This window comes from Aythya marila, assembly GCF_965140915.1.
Source record: "Aythya marila genome assembly, chromosome: 17".
Classification (NCBI taxonomy): domain Eukaryota; kingdom Metazoa; phylum Chordata; class Aves; order Anseriformes; family Anatidae; genus Aythya; species Aythya marila.
The window spans coordinates 2566313-2586445 of NC_139058.1; the positions used below are offsets into that span (position 1 = coordinate 2566313).

General features: G+C 52.0%; 2 protein-coding genes across 2 annotated transcripts; both read right to left on the bottom strand.

Moving 5' to 3' along the window:
- Nucleotides 1–94: 94 nt before the first annotated feature.
- On the bottom strand, nt 95–4795 carry B3GNT4 (UDP-GlcNAc:betaGal beta-1,3-N-acetylglucosaminyltransferase 4). Its single transcript, XM_082774330.1, has 2 exons — nt 4705–4795; nt 95–4559 (listed from the first exon to the last, which is right to left on the bottom strand). The coding sequence occupies exon 2, from the start codon at nt 4530–4532 to the stop codon at nt 3423–3425; it is 1110 nt and encodes a 369-aa protein (XP_082630456.1). The 5' UTR covers nt 4533–4559; nt 4705–4795; the 3' UTR covers nt 95–3422.
- A 562-nt stretch (nt 4796–5357) lies between these two features.
- Nucleotides 5358–12364, bottom strand: LRRC43 (leucine rich repeat containing 43; the record flags this gene model as incomplete). The annotated part of the gene is made up of 12 exons (XM_082774329.1): nt 5358–5512; nt 7527–7608; nt 8110–8334; nt 8620–8709; nt 8869–9008; nt 9212–9335; nt 9725–9903; nt 10494–10732; nt 11253–11392; nt 11530–11640; nt 11933–12181; nt 12269–12364. The coding sequence occupies 12 exons, from the start codon at nt 12362–12364 to the stop codon at nt 5358–5360; spliced, it is 1830 nt and encodes a 609-aa protein (XP_082630455.1).
- Nucleotides 12365–20133: the final 7769 nt, after the last annotated feature.

Here is a 20133-nt window from a genome sequence, read left to right on the forward strand (position 1 = left end):
CAAGTATGCCCACATAGATAAGAGATTAAGTGCTGTTTTCTGTTTTGGCTTTGTAACAGAGTTGAGTCTGACAACTATATCTAATTGCACTTAATTGCAATCAGGGAAAACATTTGCTATTGAGCTGAAAACTTTCGATGGAGTTACCCAAGCTCTTCTTGGAGAAGTTTTGCAGTGCAGTACAGTCTCCAGCAGTCTCTTTCACCCAGGAGTCACTGCTTGTAGAACAGCTGCCTTCCTCAGGAAGCATAAGATGTGATTTTCAATGTACTGTGGTTACAGAGTAGTTGTGACAACTGCTGCAGACTTTATAAAGCAACAAACAAAAGTGAGTTTAACGTATTTGAGTGCTTTCTAGCACAAGATTCAGGAAAATTATCTGAATTCTCTCTTTTGGTAAGCTTAATGTTTCACTGCAGGCTTTAAAACCGCAAGTGTCTTTCACTGTGTTCATTTTCTAACTTCACAGCTTCATGTGAAATTTGCAGAATTAGCTGTACAGACAATATAAACTTTAGCTGAGATTACTTTGTACAGTAGCACTGGCTAGAACTCTGTCGCTGCTGATTTGAGTCAGTTAATCCCCATTCATCACCTTTTGTAAGAAGGCACGCAATCGTAAGATTTTCCACTATAAATTAGCAGCAGATGCACTACATGTGGTGAGGTTGCTGTTACTAAACTGAGTTCTGCTTGACTAGGACTTTTTTTTTCAGCTGTAACACGAGCCTTTCTCTGTCTCCTTTTGCCTGCCTTTTGAACAAATGCAATCTCAGCTGCACAGCACTATAAATTTAGATTATATAGTAAAAGGTTTGAAAAAAAAAAAAAACAAAAAACAAAAAACCAACAACTTTCCTTGCTCCTGCTGCTCACTGGGTGCTGCTGTATCCAAGGGGGAAGGCAAGGTCTGAAATCAAAGCTCACAGGAAGATGTCAGCATCTGCTGTGCCAGTAGTCAGGAGGTCCCAAACACGCCTCTGGGCTGGAGCACTGGGGAAGACCCAACTGTCATGAGCCAATTTGTTGTAGCAGTGGCACAGCCACACCCTCAAGAGCTACAGGCAACTTCAGGTCAGCCTTCTAACCGCATCTGCTCCGTTTGTTCTGTGCTGCAGTTGACGAACCACCAAGTCACTGATTGAAACACGCACACAGGCTATGTTTCTGTCACAATGCTGCACTAACTCCACTCAGACGCTTGCATGACAAGGATATGGCTTAAGAAAGATAAACATCAACCCAGGAGTCTGGGAAGCGGCCATTCTTCCCCTTTCAGAGCCTGCCACCCCCCCGCCTTGCAGCCCAACTTCTTGTTTTACAGTTTGACACAGGTTCTACCCCCACGTATCTAAACTGCTGCGACAGGAAGCAATTAGTCAGCGCAATCAAGTCAAAAAGGGAAAGAAATACTTGAGTGGCTCCACGGCACCTCCCAGGTGGGGTGGAAAAGATCCCCCTGCACCTTCATTGAGAAGTGAGAGTGGCGTAGTGGGGAATTAGCCTACGCACTTAAGCCCAGAACTGCCATGACATCACTCGCTGCGTGATGTTCCTGAGTTTGCATTTGGACTCAGCGAGGGGATCAGAAAAACGCTGCCAGAGCAGTTGACATCGTACCAAGCCCGCTCCGTCCAGTCTCTTCTCTGGAACAGGCAGTGGTGCCCAGGGGCACAGTGCTGAGAAATGCAGGGCTTTGCTGCGTGATACTGAACCTCGTTTACAAAGCCAACTAATCAAACTACGTGTAGTGTCTCAGGTACAGCTGATTAATCACTGCTAGGGCTGCAGTGAGATGGAGTAGCAGCTGCTACAGGAGCACACAGGCTCACAGAAGGTTTTTTTTTTTTTAGATGCACACCTACTCACACGTAGCACAGAAACAGCTCCTGTGAGAGTGGCAACTCGTGCCGTGAGAGTCACACAGTGGAGCTAAACTTGACCTAGAGCTGGTGCTCTAGAAAGCCAAGGCCGCAAGGAAAATACATTGTCAGACAGGACTGCCAGGAACCCCTCAGCCCTGGGCTGTACAGTACTGCACCCCACAGCAGCGCGGGGCAGGCAGCCTCCCCAGGGAGCCTGGCACACCCCAGGGCTCAGGATGCCCTCCAAGCCTAAGCAGCCAGGACAAGGAACTCCTGGCAGTGCTCCCCAGGCACCTCTGGAAGCTCCAGCTCACAGCTGGTGGCCCTGAACACTGAGCAGCTGGGACACAACCAGCTCTGATTGCTGTAATCGCACCCCCTCACTCCCCTTAGATTTTTCTAAAGCTTCCAGGTTGCTGCCTGCTCGCACAGCACATCTGGCAGCAAGGCTGAGAAGCTTCATAAACTGTCAGCAAACCTCAGCTTCAGAATTGATTGGTCCTCAAATTAGTTACTCCAGAGCACTCAGAGATTAATCACGGCTTCTGTGTCAATGCATCGTGCCTGGACCGTGGGCAGAGAGCAGCAGCTGCTCACAGGAGAAGTGACAAGTTTCCATTTCCTCATAACCCTTTAATATCCTCTTTAACATCCATGACTCTTTAATGCAAATATTACCAGACGTCAGCATGCTTTGGCTCCTAGTTCTAGCTTTCAGGAGACCCAGAAAGATTCCTGTGAATACTTTCAGAACTGTATTTTATTTATACCCAATGAAAACAAGCAAATGAAGCAAATAAACCCCAAACACCTCCCACGCAGCATGAAAAGCTGCAGCCACTGGGACTTAACTACCTATCAGGACATATTTCTCCTCAGACCAGATCAGAAAGTGTTTGTGCAAAAGCTTCTAGTGCAAGTAAACTTGTAATAACCTCCTGTAAAATCCAAAGGGCTTAAATTGGAGCCCAATCCCTCAGATTACTGTGCTGTTAAGGCAATACATTTTTAAGGCTTTCCCCCCCACACTCCATTCCTTTTCTCCTGCTGCCCCACAGGACCTGTGGGATTGCTGGCCTGGGACAACAGAGCTGCACTGCAGCAGATGCAGCAGCACACACTGGCCTTCCTTCTACCCTTGCCTTGACTAAAAAGGTTAGAAATAATTTAAAGTGCTCCGTCACTCGTTAGTCATCATTACCTTTCCCAGGAGAGACCGAATTCAGCTGGCAGTCCGACACCAGCCTCAGTGTTGCAGAACCTCCACAGGAGGTGGCACCTCATTCACGTTACCTGCAGCAGCTGTGACCTCCCTGGGCCCCAGCGTGGCCAGGAGGAACCGAGCCGAGTCCCCTGCGCTGCGTCTCACCAAGCTACCAGCCCCGTCCCCTTCCCCTGACAATTCAGTAACCCACCAACAAAGACCGACTGCAAACAAAACCCTATGGCTCACGTACAGACTGTTAGTAGAGGACACATTTCTACCACAACCTGATTTTTAGTTTAAGCACCCTGTATCCGTCACCAGCCAAGATCCTACTGTGCTCATCAGGAGCTTCATTTCCAACCGGTTCTGTAGGGGTGTGTGACTGACACCGCACACCGAATGCTCTCGTCCTTCACCAGCGTCCACATGATCCACATCTCAGTGGGGTTTAGCTTGTGCACAACCATCAGTTCCTTGTACAAGCACGGATCGAAAGGATTGAAAGGTCTCTGGATCCCAAAAGTCTTAAAGCCAGCATGGTTCTTTGGGGTCACTGCCATCTTTGCCAGACACATCCCCACAAAGACATCATCTATTGGGAAGAGCTCCGTGTCCTCTGCGGTGCTCTGGAGTCGGCGCACTGTCGCTCTAGACATCACATAACCCCCTCCGCCCGCATAGAGGGGATAGAAGGGGGCTCCGTACATGGTCTCTGGAATGAAGTACTTGACCTTGGTGTTCCTGATGGGCCGGGCGTTGGCAATCACGTCCCCAGCAAAGAGATCCTGCTCAGGGTCCAGCTCCTGGAGGAACTCAACGATATTGTAAGTGTTGACGAAGACATCATCGTCGCCCTTCAGCACAAACCTGGCATGCCGACAGTCCTCCATGAACCAGCGGAGGAAATGCAGCTCCTTGAGGGTCAAGTTGAAGAAATTGTCAGCAAAATCCCACTGCACAATGTCATCGAACTCCTGGCTTTCGTAAGCCAGCAGCTGGTGCAGGGGCTGCGCTTGGATTTTGGCCTCCGAGTGCCCAAGGAGGAACACCAGCCTGATGTGCCTGCCACCAATGGAGCCCTCCTTCCCCCACGTGTTCCTGATCGCCACCCGCCGCTCTATATTGATCGGGGGAGACTTGATGGCCAGCAAGAGGAACGTGTCCTTACTGCACCTGGAAGGCTTCAGCAGCGCTGAGAAGTTCCGGCAGTGCTTGTACGTTAGGAAGACGCGGTGAAGCTCCGGGAGGGCGAGGGAAGAGTTGGCGAGGGTCAAGTCTGGCAAACACTTACTGGGTTCGGCGTTGTCCAGAGCCAAAGACTTGGGTTTGCGACTTGCTACATCCACTTTCTGCTCTGCTGACGACGTTGCCAACTTCACCTCTCTCTTTAGATAAAAAAGACACGCCAGCAGCATGACCGACAAGGCATAAAGCGCCAGGTTTTTAATCCTGGGATACATCGCAACGTCCCGTGCGGGATCCAGGCCCTGTGGGGACGAAGAAGGACAGAAGGACAAGCCGGTGATCACCGAGAGCCGCACGCTCCCACCTCCTGCTGCCGGCACTGAGGGGCCAGGCGCAGCCCCGAGCTCCCCCCCCCCATCCCCAACGCGGTTTTGGGGCGCGTCTCACCGCTGCGGGTCCCGGCGAGGACGGGAGCGCGGGGCCGGGCTCCGGAGCCAGCCCCGGGGGCAGAGCCCAGCCGGGAGCCGGGCAGCGCTGGCCACGCCGGGCTCCTTCTGTCCTCTCTCCTCTCCTCTCCTCTTCTCCTCCTCCCACCGGCAGCTGCCCGCTGCTGCCGCCGCCCCGCCCGGCCCCGCCCCAGATCCGATCGCTGCATCCCCAGCTATACCTCGCACACCGCACGGTGCAGCCCCAATTGCCCCCCACCTGCTGCAAGTTGCACCCCCAATTCCCCTGCACGCACTGCACGTTGCACCCCCGATCCCTCCCCTCCCACTGCACATCACACCCCCGATTCCCCCCCACACACAGCACATTGCACCCCCAGATCCCCAACGCACACAGCACATTACACCCCCAGTTCACCCCCACACAGAGCACACTGCACCCCCAATCCCCCCCCACGCTGCACCCCAATCCCTCCCCCTGCGTACTGCACCCCCAATTCCCACTCCCTGCACCCCCAGTCCCCCCAGTACATCGCACACCCACCACTGTGCTCCATCCCACAGCCCTGGCGATTCAGCAGCCCCGGCAGCCGAGCAGTGTCCCCGTGGGCTTTATTTCACTGACCTCCGTCGCTCGCTCCAGCCACGGCTGCCTTAGGGAGCCTTGTCCACGGCCACCGCGCTCCCCGGGCTCTGAGCAGCAGCCGAGGGCCACCGCAGCAGCTGCACCTGGAATTCCACTGTCAGCGGCACTGCCTCGAGCCCTCGGCACTCCTCCGGCTCAGCGGAGTCTTTGTTTTTTCTTTTTCCTGGAGAAAGTGGTAAATCAGCCTTGGGCTTTGTAGGATAAATCGCCTGAAAAGCGGCTGCGTGCAGGGGGCTGTGCCCACCACGTTAGCACCGACTGCCGGGCCCTAAAGGAAAATCCACTTGAACACGAGTTAGGGTGGTAAGCCCAGCTTCTTCTTTAAGCCCAATCTTTAAGCAGTTAATCAATCTGGGTGCAATTTTGCTTTTTGTAGTGAAATTGCCCTGTAATTTCCAAGAAAAAAGAACGACGCAGGCATAAATCATTCCAAGGATCCTGGAAAATCAAGCGCGAGGTAAAGGAGACCTACGTGAGACTACTTCCGAAGGCATCCTTCAATGTCTGGGCGAATTGTTTGCTCGAGACAAAGCTTGCTGCCTTTCCCCTTTGAGCCGCCTGGAAGGGATCCCGATTTCCCTGAGAGCACTTATTATTTGTGTGCATTTGCCGACGGAGGGATGCAAATCAGCCTCGGCTCCCAGCTGCAAGGGCCGGGAGCGTCCCCGGTGCCCCGCGGCGCGGCCGCTGCTGCAGCTCCAGGGGAATGGAGAGCGAGCACTGAAGGACCAGAGCACACTTTGGTGACACAGGCGGATGCCACCTGCATGCTGCGGTGACAATTGAGTGGCCCACCAGCCCCCACGGCCCCTCTCACCTCCCCGGCTGTGGTCGGGCTGTGTGTGTGACTCATGAGTCACGGCAGAGCACGCTGCCACGGGACGCTGCTGGTATTGGGCGTAGCAAACCGTGGGGCAGATTTTTGACGTGTCCTTTGAGAGATGCACCCTGAGACCTTGCTGTGCTGCAGGCTGCGGCTGCGGCTGCCATCCCCCACCTGCAAGAGGGGGTCAGGAGGGCCAAGTTGAACTCGAGTCGCTGACCACTTCGGGTTTTCTGTGGCGGCAGCTGTTTTCTGTGCATCCGACACCATGCTCAGCCACACAACCCCCAGCAGAAGGGGGTTGTTCTCACTCAAGGTAGAGAGAAGAGCTGCTACATGCACACTGACCACAGGCACTGGGGTGGAAAGGAAGAAAAAAGCACCAGGCGGTCGTATGACAGCAGCTCCCTGCTTCAGCAGCTGCTGAGCATGCACTGCAAATCAGCATCTTGTGGTGGGAAACAAACGCTGTGATGGCCCAAGGAGTTTCTTCTTCTTTTTGGGTAGCTGGAAGGCCGGCAGGCTTCCTCGAGCACAGCCAGCATAGGACTGCAGGGTCTGAAGTCCTTCCCGTGGACAGGGTGAAGGTGCACAGAAAACAGCCAGAGCTCTTGGGGAAGGGGGGTTAATTGCACTGTTAAATTAGCAACTCAGCCTGAGGCCAGAGCAGGGACACGGGGCTCCTCTCAGAGCTCCCGGTGGTGCTGGGGAGAGGGGCCTAGCCCACTCCATGCTGCCCTCAACCCCTGAGCAACTTTTGGCATCGCCCTGAGCCACCTCCCCCACTTCCTCCTGCTCTTGCATTACCCCTCTGGTGTGCTGGCACTGTTATTTTTGTAGTCAAAACAAGAGTGCTGGAAAAATAACCTGCAAGAGGAAGGGCGAGCTCTGTCTGCAAGTGGTTTAAACAATGCTGCTGACAGAGCAAAGCCTGACCTCCGTGCTGGGCAGCAGGGGATGCCTGTTAGGGGCTGGGGTGGTGTCTGCAGGGGTGGCAGCAGTGGGGTCTGTTCCTGGGCAGGTTGGGCACCTGGGCTCTGAGCTGGAAAGCCCACCGATCCCCTCCTCAAAGTACCTGGAGATGGATGAGGACCTTATTATGGATCCCAGACCTTATTACGGATCCCAGACAGCTGCCCACACCACGATGTGTGTACCAGGGCGTGTGCCTGGCCTTACAGACCCGCAGCCTCAATGACAGCATTCAGAGCCCCAAGCTCAGGATGTGAGTAAGCGTCCTGTGTGGCAGAGCTGGCAGGGTGGCAGGGAACCTGCGGCTGCCTCCGGGCTGGGCACCGTTGGTGTTTGCTCTTGCACACGCTGCTCTCTGCCCAGCCAGCTCCAGCTCTCTCACCTTTGGCAGACGCTGTGGTTTTCCGGCTGGCCTGACTTTCTGCTTTCAGTTTTTTGCTTTTCTCTTTGCCTTTTTTCTTGTCCTGTGGAGAGAGACGTTTCCACACTCAGGCGGTGTTGAAATTCAGTGCTCACATTCAGTCCTGTGACAGTCATCACCGCCTGGGTTGGCACCAGGATTTAACGGGCCAAAGAAAGTGGTGACAGGAAGCGGGAGCACAGCAGAGGGGCTGCCCAGAGAAGAGAAGAGACTCCAGGAAACACAAAGTGTCAGGACAGCTGGTGCACGTTGCCATGCTGAGAGAGAGAGGATCAGTGGAAGCATGAGGGGTTGCTTTCACATTCTTGGAAATTAAGATAAACTCACCTATTTTCTTACCATAAGCCCACAAAAAGTAGCAGCACTTACTGTTAATGCCAACATCAAATAACGCTGCCAGCAGTGGTGGGTGGCGCTCCAGCAGGGCTCTTTCAGCCCCATTTTTTGGAGAGGGAACTGAGGGATGGATGGGCAGGGCAGGATGTGCTGAACCCCCTCCCCAGCAGCCCGTCCCCACCGCCCTGCCCCGGGACACGCTCCTTACCACTTTCTCCTCCAGACTCGGTGGCTGCAGCGGCTGCTCGGTGATGAGGATCCCAAAGTCACACACAGTTGCCACCAGGTCCTCAGTGGCCAGCAGGGCCTCCAGGCTCACTCTCCTAGAGCCCAGGGTCCTCCGAATGGGTGGGTCGCTGCGGAGTTCACACGGCTGCTTCTTCTTCTTCTTCTCCTGCTGCTTCTGCTTCTGCTTGTCCTTGGGCACGGGACCCTGCAGAGCACCGTATGGGATCAGTGTCAGCTGAGGGTTGGGGCCCCTTTATCAGGTAGCAGGTAACCTGGGCCCAGCCACTCACCCAGCACTGTATCCAGCCTGAGGGGTGTGTGAAACAGCTGCTGCCCTCCTCCCACAGCAGGGAGGAATTTGTCTAGAGGTCTGGGATGGAGAAATACTCCCTGACACCCAAAACTGGCACAGAAGAAGGTCCCTCCTTGCCCCATCACTATTGTTGTAGCTCAGAAGGTTTTTGGACACTGTTCTCTCCTGGCATCCTACCTTGCCACTGTCCTTCTTTAGCCCCTGTCCTGCCTTCTTGTTTGTTACTGCACTTTCTTCTGAGTCAGCATCAACAGGCCATGAGAGCACCTAACAGGAGAGAGGAGCTGGCGCTGCAGGGACTGGGACACCCAAGGACACCTCCATCCCAGAGTGCCTCCCAGAGGGAGTGAGGTGCCACTGCTGCCCCCCCCCCCAGCAGCTATTTTCCCTCCCTGCCCCTTTCATCTGGCCCTGCCACACACTCACCTTCTCCTCCACCACTGAGACGATCGTTCCAGCCGCCAGGTAGCCCTTCAGCCCCACCAAGTCCTTGGCAGTGTGCTCCTTCCTGTAGCTGCAGTCAATGGTGTCTGCCCAGGGCTTTCCAGGGGTGACAAACAAATGTGCTGTGCAGGAAAAAAAAAAAAAATGAGGTGACCTTTTCTTCCTGAGGAGAGGACAAGACTGGTGCCAGTTCGTTACCCATCAATCTCAGTAAGAGCCCAGCTGCAGCTGATGCTGCAAGGGATGCACCGATGCCACCACGTTCCTGGAAAAGTCATGAGTCTGCCCTGACCAGTAGGATAGAGGATTTATAATTCCTCATTACCAGCACGTGCCGTGGGCTCCTTCACAGCTGCAGACTCCTGCTGGCCCTTTGTTTCCCCCATGTCCCTTGCAGAGCTGTCCGCACCCAGGGTGGCCACCGCAGGACTCTGATGAATTGTTGTTACCTGGAACAGAGAGGAATCTCCTGGCAGGGCACATCTGGCTGTGTCTGCACCAGGCCCAGGAGCAGCGCTGCCTCTGAAATCCCATTCCCCAACCCATCCTGGTCATCAGGAGAAGGGGCAGAGCAAGGCGAGCTGCATGGTGGCACCTGCAGGAGGGCCACAAATGCACTCCCATGTGCAGAGCAGCGTTGGACTACCCAGAGGGACAGGGAACATGGCCAGCAGAGACGAGTGCTGCCAGACTTGGCCACACAGGAATTTGTCCCTGGCTTACTGTTGCCCACGATGGGTTCATTATGAATGGTCTTGCTCTGCAGCCTGGAGGTGAAGTCCCCCTTGCTGTGTCCTGTCAGAGCCTCCTGTTTTCAGGAGCTCAGTTAAACACCAACCTCAGCGCTGCCACCGTCCTCCACCTCCTCTCCCTCTGCGAACTCGTAGGTCACGCAGTAGCTGTAGGTGATCGCCGCTGCCTTGGTGTCAACCTCCAGTTCCTGGAGAGTGCTGGGATCAGGAACTCCCTTGATCTTCCCAATGCTCACAACCACTTGCGCTTCACTTCTTATCAGCTCTAAAGGGAAGACAATCCTGCTGAGGAGCAAGGAAGGCACAGAGCAAGAGGAAGCCTCCAGGATGCCACCACCTAGCATCCTTCTCTGCCACCCTTTGCAAGTGCTGTGACAAGCCATAGCCACATGGGGTCACTCCAAAGCCATGCAAACATCTGGCTTGGTTGCTTTGCCTCCCTGGTTAACATTTTCGACTCAATAAAGCACACTCAGTGCATAAATTCATTGAAGGGGGGTCACCAAGAGGGGCTTCCCTCGCCCTGGTGCCCCCAAGGCCCTGGGATCTTGTCCCAGCCTGGGATGTGTCACACTGTGGAGCAGGCACCACTTTGTGCTGGCACTGCAGCACACGTCAGCATCTTCCCAGATGTTCAGGAATGTCAGCAGAGATGTTCCTCTTTCAGCAGCTCAAGAGGGAAACACACAGCGTGAAACCAGACTGTGTCTGGCAAACAAAGATGGGGGCAGGCTGTGACACCAAGCTAGAGCTACAGGGACAGGGTTGGGTTGTTCCTGCAACCTTTGGACCTGATTAAGGCTAAAACCACCTCGATTATAGACGTGCTGCTGCAGGGTCCCCTGCCTGCCTCACCTGGCTGCCTCGCCAAACCACGGAACTGGTTCCTCTCGTCGGGCTCTATGTGGATGTCGTCCAGGACAGACAGCTGGGGCAGGCCGTCCACGACAAAGCCTCTGTAAGCAGGAATGAGAGCCAGAGGGTTCCCTTGGAGCACCAGGACGCGGAGCTTCTGCAGACTGGAGAGCTGGGAGACCAGCTCCAGCAGCTCTGTTAAGTTGTTAAAGCTCAGGTCAAGGGAGATGAGATTTGGCCTGAAGGAGAGAATCCAGCAGTAAGGGTAGGCAAACAACGTCCAGCTGAGGGCACTGCTGCCCTGAGTCGAGAAAAGAAACAGAAATCCTGATTCCTCAGCACAACAACCTGCAGTGGCACTAAGTGGGTGAAAGTGGGGAATCCAAAAGCATAATCTCACATAGTCCATTGCCAGCCTGCCCCATAACTCAAAACCTTTTTTTTTTTTTTTCTTTAGCATCCATTAATTACCCCACTGCATCCTTCAGTGATACAGCCTAAGCTTTACCCCCTTCCCCAGGGAAGACTACCAGCAGGGACTGGGAAGAGCAAAGCCAGACCCTGCCCCAACAAGCTCACATCAAACCGTGAGACAGAAGGCAGCAAACTGAGACAAGCCACTCTGCACTGATGGGGTGTTGGAGGCAGAGGGAAAAAAAACTGCTGAAGGGCTGCAATTTCTTAATGCAGGGCATCTCGATGGTTTGGGGGCATCTGTCCCCATCTGCCCACCTCCCAGTAGCTAGTCTGTGGCATTACCAGAAGTCCACAGTGAGGTACTTGTCCTGTGAGGGGCCGCACAGCCTGTTGTACCCCAGCCCCAGGTGCTGCAGCTGCGGAGGGGGCTGAGCACACAGCTCCTGCAGATCAGCCACAGCGTTGCAGCAGAGCTCCAGGACCTGCCCAGGACAGAGGGAACAACAAACACCCTTTGCAACGAGCAGTTCCTGGCACACCCTTGAGCTGCTCAGCTTGTGCAGCGTTCCCACATGGGATCTCTTTCCGATCCCACTGTCACAAGGCTCTGCTCACCCACCTTCAGTGTCTGGGGCAGGTTGGCCGAGGTTACCCTGCTGATCTGGTTGGCACAGAGTATGAGCTCCTCCAGGTGCTGTAACTGCAGCAGATCCTCGTCAACTTCCTCTACCTACAAAGAGCTGTGTTTGGCCACCGTGACTTTGAACCACCTCGTGTCATGTGGGTCAAGGTGACGCAGAGATGTGGTGTTGATCCATGTGATGTACGTGTAGCATGGATCAACACCGAGTGGGGCTGCCAGCAGCTCGATCCCAACTGCAATAGCAGCATCTGGGGAGACCCTGGGTTGTGGAAACTGCTTTTCCCAGGATATTTTCCCCCTCAGCAGATGTGTTTTTTTGGTCTGAAGGTGGGCAGCTCTGTGGGAACCAGCCCGTCCCTGCCTGCCAGCCTGCACTTACGTCCTTGCCGACGATCCGCAGGGACCTGAAGACCTGGAGGACGCGGGTGCCGCTGACAAGCTGGGGTGCCTGCACAGCCAAATCCCGCAGCTGCTGGTCCTGGGGGCTGCAGCCTGGTGGCAGGGCCCAGGGGCTGTGCGGGTCTCTCAGCAGCTCCATCAGAGCCTGGGGGCTCTCCTCGCCCAGCGGCAGGTCCTCATCCTCCTCCTGCCCCGAGGGACTTGTGTGTACACCGAAGCGGGACTTGTTCTGCAGAGAGGAGAGGCAGTGAGCACCCCACAGACCCCCTGCCCCCTGTGGAGCCCTCCCCACCCCACTGTGCCCCCCAGCCCCTACCCAGCTGCCAAGGCCGCAGGGGAAGTCCCGCAGGCCCAGGAGCCGCAGGTGCTCCCGAAAAGCAGCCGAGAGGCAGCGGGGCCCAGGCGCCGCCATCCAGGAATTCTCTGGCTCTTGGCACCCGTCCCTGTCGCTAGGAGATGGCAGGGACGCGATGCCCTGGGGACTGGCTTCTGTGGGGCCGTGAAGAGGGTGTGGGATGGCACTGGAGGCTGGGAATAAATCCCAGGCTTTTACTGGTCTCCCTCTGGGATCTGAAGGCTGCTCCCCACCAGGGAAAGAGTGGGCGGCATTTACAAGGTGCAGCATCAGCCCCGTCCCCTGGCCAAGGACCTGCAGCACAGCGTTTGCCATTTCACTTATCTACATCTTGAGAGTCACTCGAGTTTCAGGGAGGAAGCAGTCGTGTGCTCAGTAAAAGCACCCCAATCGTTGGTGCAGAGGGCACCGCTGCCACAGCACCGCAAGGCCATCGGAAAACAAAGTTCACAGCTAAAAGTACCAGCACCCGCTCTTGGAAAAAGTCACTGAGCCCAGGGGCAAAAGCCCCAGTGCTGTCTGAGGTCAGACCCAGGTCTCCCCACTCAGGGGTTTATCTGTTTTTTCCAGCGATAGGTGTGGAGATGATAGCGACAAATTCCACTTTAGGGAGCTTGCAGAGCAGCTCGTGTCAGCAGAACTTCACCAAGTAAATTGCAGATGCTCTGCGGTGTCTGGTGGTTGCGTGGTGGAACACTGAACTTCCACTCGCGCTGGGTTTTGCAGGACGGATACCGATCTGCTCCCTTATCAGCTCGGCAGCTTATTGCAGCTGCACAGATAGGAAAGGATGTGCGGAGCATGCACACGCCAAGAGATAGCGGCATGGCTCGAAGTGGAATAACCAGGCAAGCCGCTACCCTCAGTTCGGCAGAAAATTAAGTCAAACTTTCGGAAATTCTTTCAAACAGCATTGCCAGCGGCTGAATCTTATTCTGGGGAAAAGCTGAGCCGAAAGCTTCTCCTGTACTGCTGTAGTGGCAGGGACAGTCCAGGAGTGATCCCCAGTGTGATGGGTGGCAGGGTTGGAAGGGGACGGGCAGTGCCTGGTGCCCAATGTGCTCCTACATGTGCAAACTCATGTCATCCACACACCTCGTAGCACACTGTGGGGTTCTAAGCAGCTGCATCCTTCTGCTCTTCAGTGCTTCTGAACAAGTGCTCCTTCAGCACGGTTCTTCTACCTGGAAGGAGCTGTCCGTACTCACCATTGTCTGAAAGAGCACCCTGCACAAAGAAACACCTCTCTCCATGATACCCCCAAATAATTCTAAGTCCTAGGAACATTTTTTCTCTGTTTTGCTGTGTATGAGAATCTACTTTCAGCAGCTGGACACAGAGAAAACAGGTTTGGCAGAGTTAGAGAAGGGCGAGAGCTGAGGAGGTGGATCCTGGACATCCGCTGATGGGGTGCACTGGGTGTTACACCAGTGGGATGGGGTCTTACAGACATCCAGCAGAGGGATACATATGCTCATCTGGAAGTCTCTTGTGGCTTTTCCACTGCCATTAGCCCACTCTTACACTGGCCCCTGCAGGAGATGGTTGCTGGCTTCAACAACCCAGGTGCGTGCTTACGTGCTCCGTCATGCTTGGAAAAAAATACAAAAACCACAAAAAACACAATTCATGTTCTAAGTCCTACATTTTGGAGCTCCCAGGGATTTAGATGGGATGGCTAAGCCAAGAGTCCTGCACTCCCAGTCAAATAGACGATGTGGGACACCATCTGTGTCAGTTTGAAACTGCACGCTAGATCACAATCAGTGACGACGCATTTGAACCAATTTTTGATGTAATCTTTCAAAAAAGAAAAAAAATCCCACACCATCATCTGCAGGAGAACATGGGGGAGCCACTGACGCAAAACCCCGCTGTACTTAAACGCAGCTCGGCTGTCCCCAGCCGCAGCACTCCAGCCACCAAGCAGCCTGAACGCCGACGTCCCACCAGCTTTCGGCCAAGCCAGCCGCCGCCCGAGCCCGCCATGAAACGGCAGACAGGTGGGTGCCACTTGGACGTGCCGTAAGGTTGCGTTGCTCGATGCTCGTCATGAGCTCAGCCACTCAAATCTCTCTGCTTTAGAAAGTCAGCACGCTGCAAAGAACCAGGAAGTTTTGCAAAAACGGCGTAGATGCCTGAGGCTGTACTCACCGTATTATATTTTTTTTTTCTTTTCTTCATTTGAATGCAGAAATCACCAGATTTGCAATCTTCCTCTTCTGCTCACTGGCTCCTTTGGTCTCCTTGGCACCAACATCCGAAGATGGCAAAACTACTACAGGACAGAGGCAGAGGCATTCTACTTCCAGAATAAGGCCCTTCCTAGTGCTAGAAAAGCAAGCAACTACCTTGTTTAAAAACTACGTAAGTGTAATATTTTGCATTTGCTGGGCCTGTGTCTGGGAAGGAATCCCTTGATTTAGTTACAAAATACTAGGAAGACCATCAGAAAAGAAATAGTCGGGTTAGAACCTCAAAGAGGCACCTCTCTGTATTCCATACAAAAGGAAAGCCTTTGCGTTGTCTTATTTTAGGACAGAGTTGGAGCAATGTCTAGGACAGCTTGGGTGTGCCAACTGTGGTCTCACGCATTTTTCTTTGTTTCCTGAGTCACGTTGAGCTTGAAGCAGGCAGCTTTTGGGGTGACACCAGTCAGATCACTGGAAAGATGGAGAGAAATGGCTTCCTCTTCAGTCTGACCTTAATGCTAGAGCAGTCAGGAGCACTTCTGCAGAAAATCCTGCTCAGCCTTGCATTTCCTTGGAGACAGCAGAATGTTCACTGAATCTGAAAGTCAATACAATGGGCAAATTTCAATTCCTGGGAACGTGTTCCCAAGAATACGCTGATAAAAATCAGTATAAAGCATTTCCCCTGAATTCATTCTTGAAATCAAAACCATTTCTGCTGAAACAGGTTTGTTCTGGTCACAGCAAACGTGTTACGTGAGTAAATTTTACCTATATGGTTAAAAACAAAAAAGACTCAGGAAAGCTGAAAACAATGCCAAGCAGGTTATTAAGATAGAAAGTGCTGCGCAATCATAGCCACAGATAGCATATAATAGTTACTTGATAAAGGAGCGTAGGTGTTAATACAGCCGGTGAACGATAACAAAAAAAACTCAAGCAGATGCAAGCTGAAAAATAGGTGTGTATGCTCCTAGACAGTCTCATGTGGAAACTACCAGGACAGATGTAAACCAAAAGATTTAACGATTTCTCTCTCCTCTTCCTTCCCTGCAGAACGCATGCAGCACTGTAACAGCAAGAACCTTAAGCTGGCTAACTGCTGACCTCCAAGTCAGAGCAATGGTGAAGAAAATACCCGAATGCCCACCTCTGGATGCAGGTTGCTGCATGCACGTTTTCTACAATATCTTGCAAACCATAAGAAACGATCCGGAAGCAATCTGTGGGAAGAATTTCACCCAGGCTGTGAACGCAAATGTCATCCAGCTAAACGTGACGATGACCGAACGGGAGGTGCCTTACACCTGCAGGAGCAAGGATCTTCCACAGAAGGTCTGCGAGCAGTTCGGGGGGATGAACGCAGCGAAGAAGATGATGTACACCTGGCTGGTTTTACAGAAATATGAGCAATTTATGCAAAATGCAACAAAAATATACTCTGCAGTAGGAATGTAATATGCCAAGCTGGAACAGTAACTGTAGGATACCAGAGCTTTGGCTGAACGTACCTAGCAGTACTTGTGACCAGTTTGATGCCAGGGACAACGTTAATAATGTGCTTACTATCCTGTAGATCATAAATATATACTCTAGTTTAGTTTACTATTTAAAAGATGAATGTCTTAAGTTATTGATTTTATTTATTATAAAAAATATTTATAATGTTTTATTTGCAGTAGTATATCAAAAAGATGCACTGATGTAAGTCAGAGTGAGTTAATTAACCAGTCACGATATCAATTAGCAAATAGGAAGGCATGATTTCAGTGATTTTCATGTTATTTATATTTTTCTTTTGTAATTATTTTCCAAAAGAGAAGTTGATTTTCAGCAGACGAATTTTGTACTTCTGATTACTAGCAAATTGTATTTATGAATTTATAGAATACATTTATTTTTATAAATTTATTTAAGCAATTTTGTGTTCTATATTTATTCAGATTTTTAATTTATATATTTTAATGTTAAAAGAGATGAATGATGTATTTACTACTTAGGTGAACAGTTTTACTCATCTTCTGTCACTATATATTTGGACAAAACCTGGCATTTAATTAAAATTATATTAAATAAAACTGCTACTGGTGATTTTTTAATTATTATTATGTAAATTTTTTTTACAGTCTTTTTGCATTGGAAAACTAATGCTTTGTTAAACAGAAAATTGAACTTGTTGTTTCTGGTCATTGTGATAAAGACATTACAAACAGCACATCTCCTTTCCCACCCACTTTTTACTGATAGACATGCAAAAAGATCACAGCACTTTCGCTTCTTACACTCCCAGTTGGTTTCTTAAGTTTGGACCTGTCAGTGGGTAAATTGCTTTCTCTTCAGCCCCAGCTTGTGAAGGCTGAATTATTGCAGCTCTGCACCACACCTCGAGCCTGGCTTAGGTTCAGCAGAAGCAGCAGCGCTGCTGGAAGGATGCTCCATCAGCTCAGGCAAGAGCAACATGCCAAAAAGTGCCCCAGTCAATTGCTGCTCCTGGAGCTGGTAACAGAGCAGGCACCCAATCATCCTAGGAGCAAGAGGACCTGTCATCATCTTGTTTTTCCTTTGTTGCATCAACTCTTGATTATCCCCAATAACGGGGAGGTTAATAACACAATGAGTTCAGTTCAAATCACCATGCAAATTTCAAGCCAGTGCAAGCATTAGAACCAATTCTGAAATTAACATTATTTATATATACACACACATACATGTATATATAAATTAATTTCACAGGAAACACCTATTTAAAATGCAAGTAAAGGATTGCTCCTCTCCCTGCTGCCATCCCTTCACTGACAGTGGTCCAGATCAGCACAGGACTGTCTGCTCTGGAGCACTCTGATTGCTGCTCTGAACATCCAGGAGGCTGCAGCAGGACTGAGCCCCTCCACCCCAGTGCCACCAGTGCTCCTCCTCCTCTGCAGAGCTGTCAACAGCCCAAGAGGAACTGGAGCAAGGGACTGTGGTACCAGCCCACCTCCTCCATCGTCCTTTAAACCCTCTCAATGCAAGCAGTAGGAAGGAAAGCGACTTACCCTTCCGTTGTGGTGGTTCTTCAGCACGGTGCCATTGGTGCTGATGCAGCTCTTTCTCCTCCCAGTCCATGGCCACGCCTGGCCCCTTTGTTCTGGTGAAGCATCTTCTATAGTAGGAGGTGAGGGCATGAAGCTGGGCCTTTGTTTTTTTTACAAGAGGTTTACCTGTATCCTCCCCTGGCGTAGGGAACCGGGTGCTGAGCACTTGCAGGGGAGCTGCAGGGAAGGTGTTTGGCCCTGCCGAATGTCTGGATGCTGATGAGTTATGAGCAACAGGAGGCATAGTCCAGGGTCTTTATGGACTCTAGTGGAAGAGCTGTCTTTAAAACAACAAGAGTTGCTGCAGATCTGGTCCTGTTTTCCCCAGACTTTCCCAGGAAGAGAGTTACCTCTTGATAACTGAGCCACCACCAGTCCCCAAAAAGCACCAACCACTCTGGGTGCTCTCAGGAAAGCACTCTACCTTCCCAAGAGGAACAGAGGGACCACTCTCCCTGCTGGGGCCAAGCGAAGAATTCCTCCCAAAAGGGACCACTCTGGGACACCACTGTGGAGATGTCACAGTGGAAGCAGAAAGAAGGATGAAGGCAGATCTGAGACCTCTGCTCTAGTTTCTGACATTGACACAGGTACCATCAGCTCTCCTTCCCGTTGGTGCCATCCTGGCACACCTCAAGTTCAAAAAGCATTTTCATAAACCACCTCTGATTTGTGTGTGAGCTTTGTGCAAGCATGGTAAGTGCAGTTCAAAGGTGTTTCCTTTGCTCCTGATACCTTCTGCATCAGAAGGTCACCTGCCAGGCTCTGTGCCAACCCATGAGAAGCAGAGGGACACCAGCAGCTCTGGCACTCTCTCAAATTAACCCACTTAGTTCAAGGTCTACCAGTTTCTCCAAGAGCCAAGAGGTGCAATTCCAACCTCACACCCTTGATGTTGAGTAGAGGAAGAGGGAATGCAAAAGGATCACTAGGGATGTGCTTATCCCCAGAGCAGAAGTGGCATCTGCTGACCTTATCAGGTAGGGTCAACCAACCACTGCAAGCAGGCAGACGTGTAAATCCTGAGCGCTTCAACATCACCATTTCCAGTGGCTGATACAAACCACTTAAACCTTGCTGAATCAGAGGATTATACAGGGCCACTCCTTGTGGTTTTGTGTCTCATGCGCGCCTTTTGTTTCACCTTCTGAGTAGTGTAACACTTATACAAAAGCATTTTCCTTGGAAAGGGAAACATTTGCCTGAAGGTCAAACAAGACGAAAAAGTGAGTCAGATGGCTGGTACCAATTAACGTCATTGAGAAGGAAAATTGACCCCAAAAAAAGAAGAGTTGTTCTTCCCATGGAGGCACAGAGGTGTACGTCAGCCCTGCAGACTCAGCTCACCTGGGGAGCGAGCTCACACACAGGGGGCAGGCTTGGAGCAGGGAGACACGGGCTTGTGCAAAACCGTGGCAAGCCCCTGCTCTCCTTCCGTGTGCTTGAGAGCGAACAGCACGCTGCCACAAGTGTTTGGGATGCAGCAGGGCAGGCAACCGGGTACCAGAACATCAAACTTCAAAGGGCTGAGGTCAGGAAGCTGTGGCCAGCACCCCTCTGAGGAGCGAGAACAGGACAGAAGAGCATAGAGGTGAGACAGAAAGAGTGGCTGCAGGTAGGCTGAAGCACTGCGACACAAGTGTATCACCAAAGCATTTCTGACTGCTTTGTACTCATTTCTGCACGCTTTATGGCAAACAGGCCCAGAGTTTGTCAGCACTGTGTGGCCATCTGGCTGCTCGGGTACTGGCTTTTCCTTTGTCTGCCTCAACACGGTCAATCCCTGCCGACCACAGCCAGCTGCAGAGGCTTTGTTTTTGAAAACTCTTCCCCCTGCTCGGAGAAGATGGGGCAGCTTCAGAACAGGGAGGGAAATGAAGCAGTTAGGGTGACTTGTTGGGTGACTGAGTTTGGACTACACGGTTGAGAAGACCTGAGAGCCACCCCTAGCTGCACTGCAGATGTGGTTGTGTGGCTTTCTTCTCAAGAGGTTCTCAGGACCTCTCTAGTCCACACCCCAGACAGAGAGCTCAAAAGCTCCTGCTAAAGCCCAGAGACTCTCAAAAAAAGCCTCAAGTATTAACAGAGAGCAAGGTGCTCGTCCCAGCACAGTGCTGCCAGCCCCAGACAGAACAGTGCGAGCACAACCACGGTGGGTCCTGCCACCAGAGTTCAGGTGAATCTTCCTCAGCCCTGGGGCAATCTAAGTTGGGGATACACCTGCACCATGTTCTGATCTCTGCTGTCATGGTGAGGTGGTCACTGGCAAAGCTTTCTTGGCAACGGGTACCCCATTTACACAGGCTGTGTAAAAAATGTCAGAAGGGCAGGCAGCAGGACTTAGGGATGTGATGGAGAAATGTTTAGTGGGTCTGTTTTCATTTTGTGATGCTCAAGCCTTTGTGATACATACAGTTTGTACAGTTTGTGATACATACACCTTCTGAGACAGGAAGATATGAAACATCTCTCTGGATGACAACAGGGACTCCGGTGTTGACACACAGGGAACTTCCCTGCCACTCAAGTATTTATTTTGTCTGCACACCTCCTGAGAATG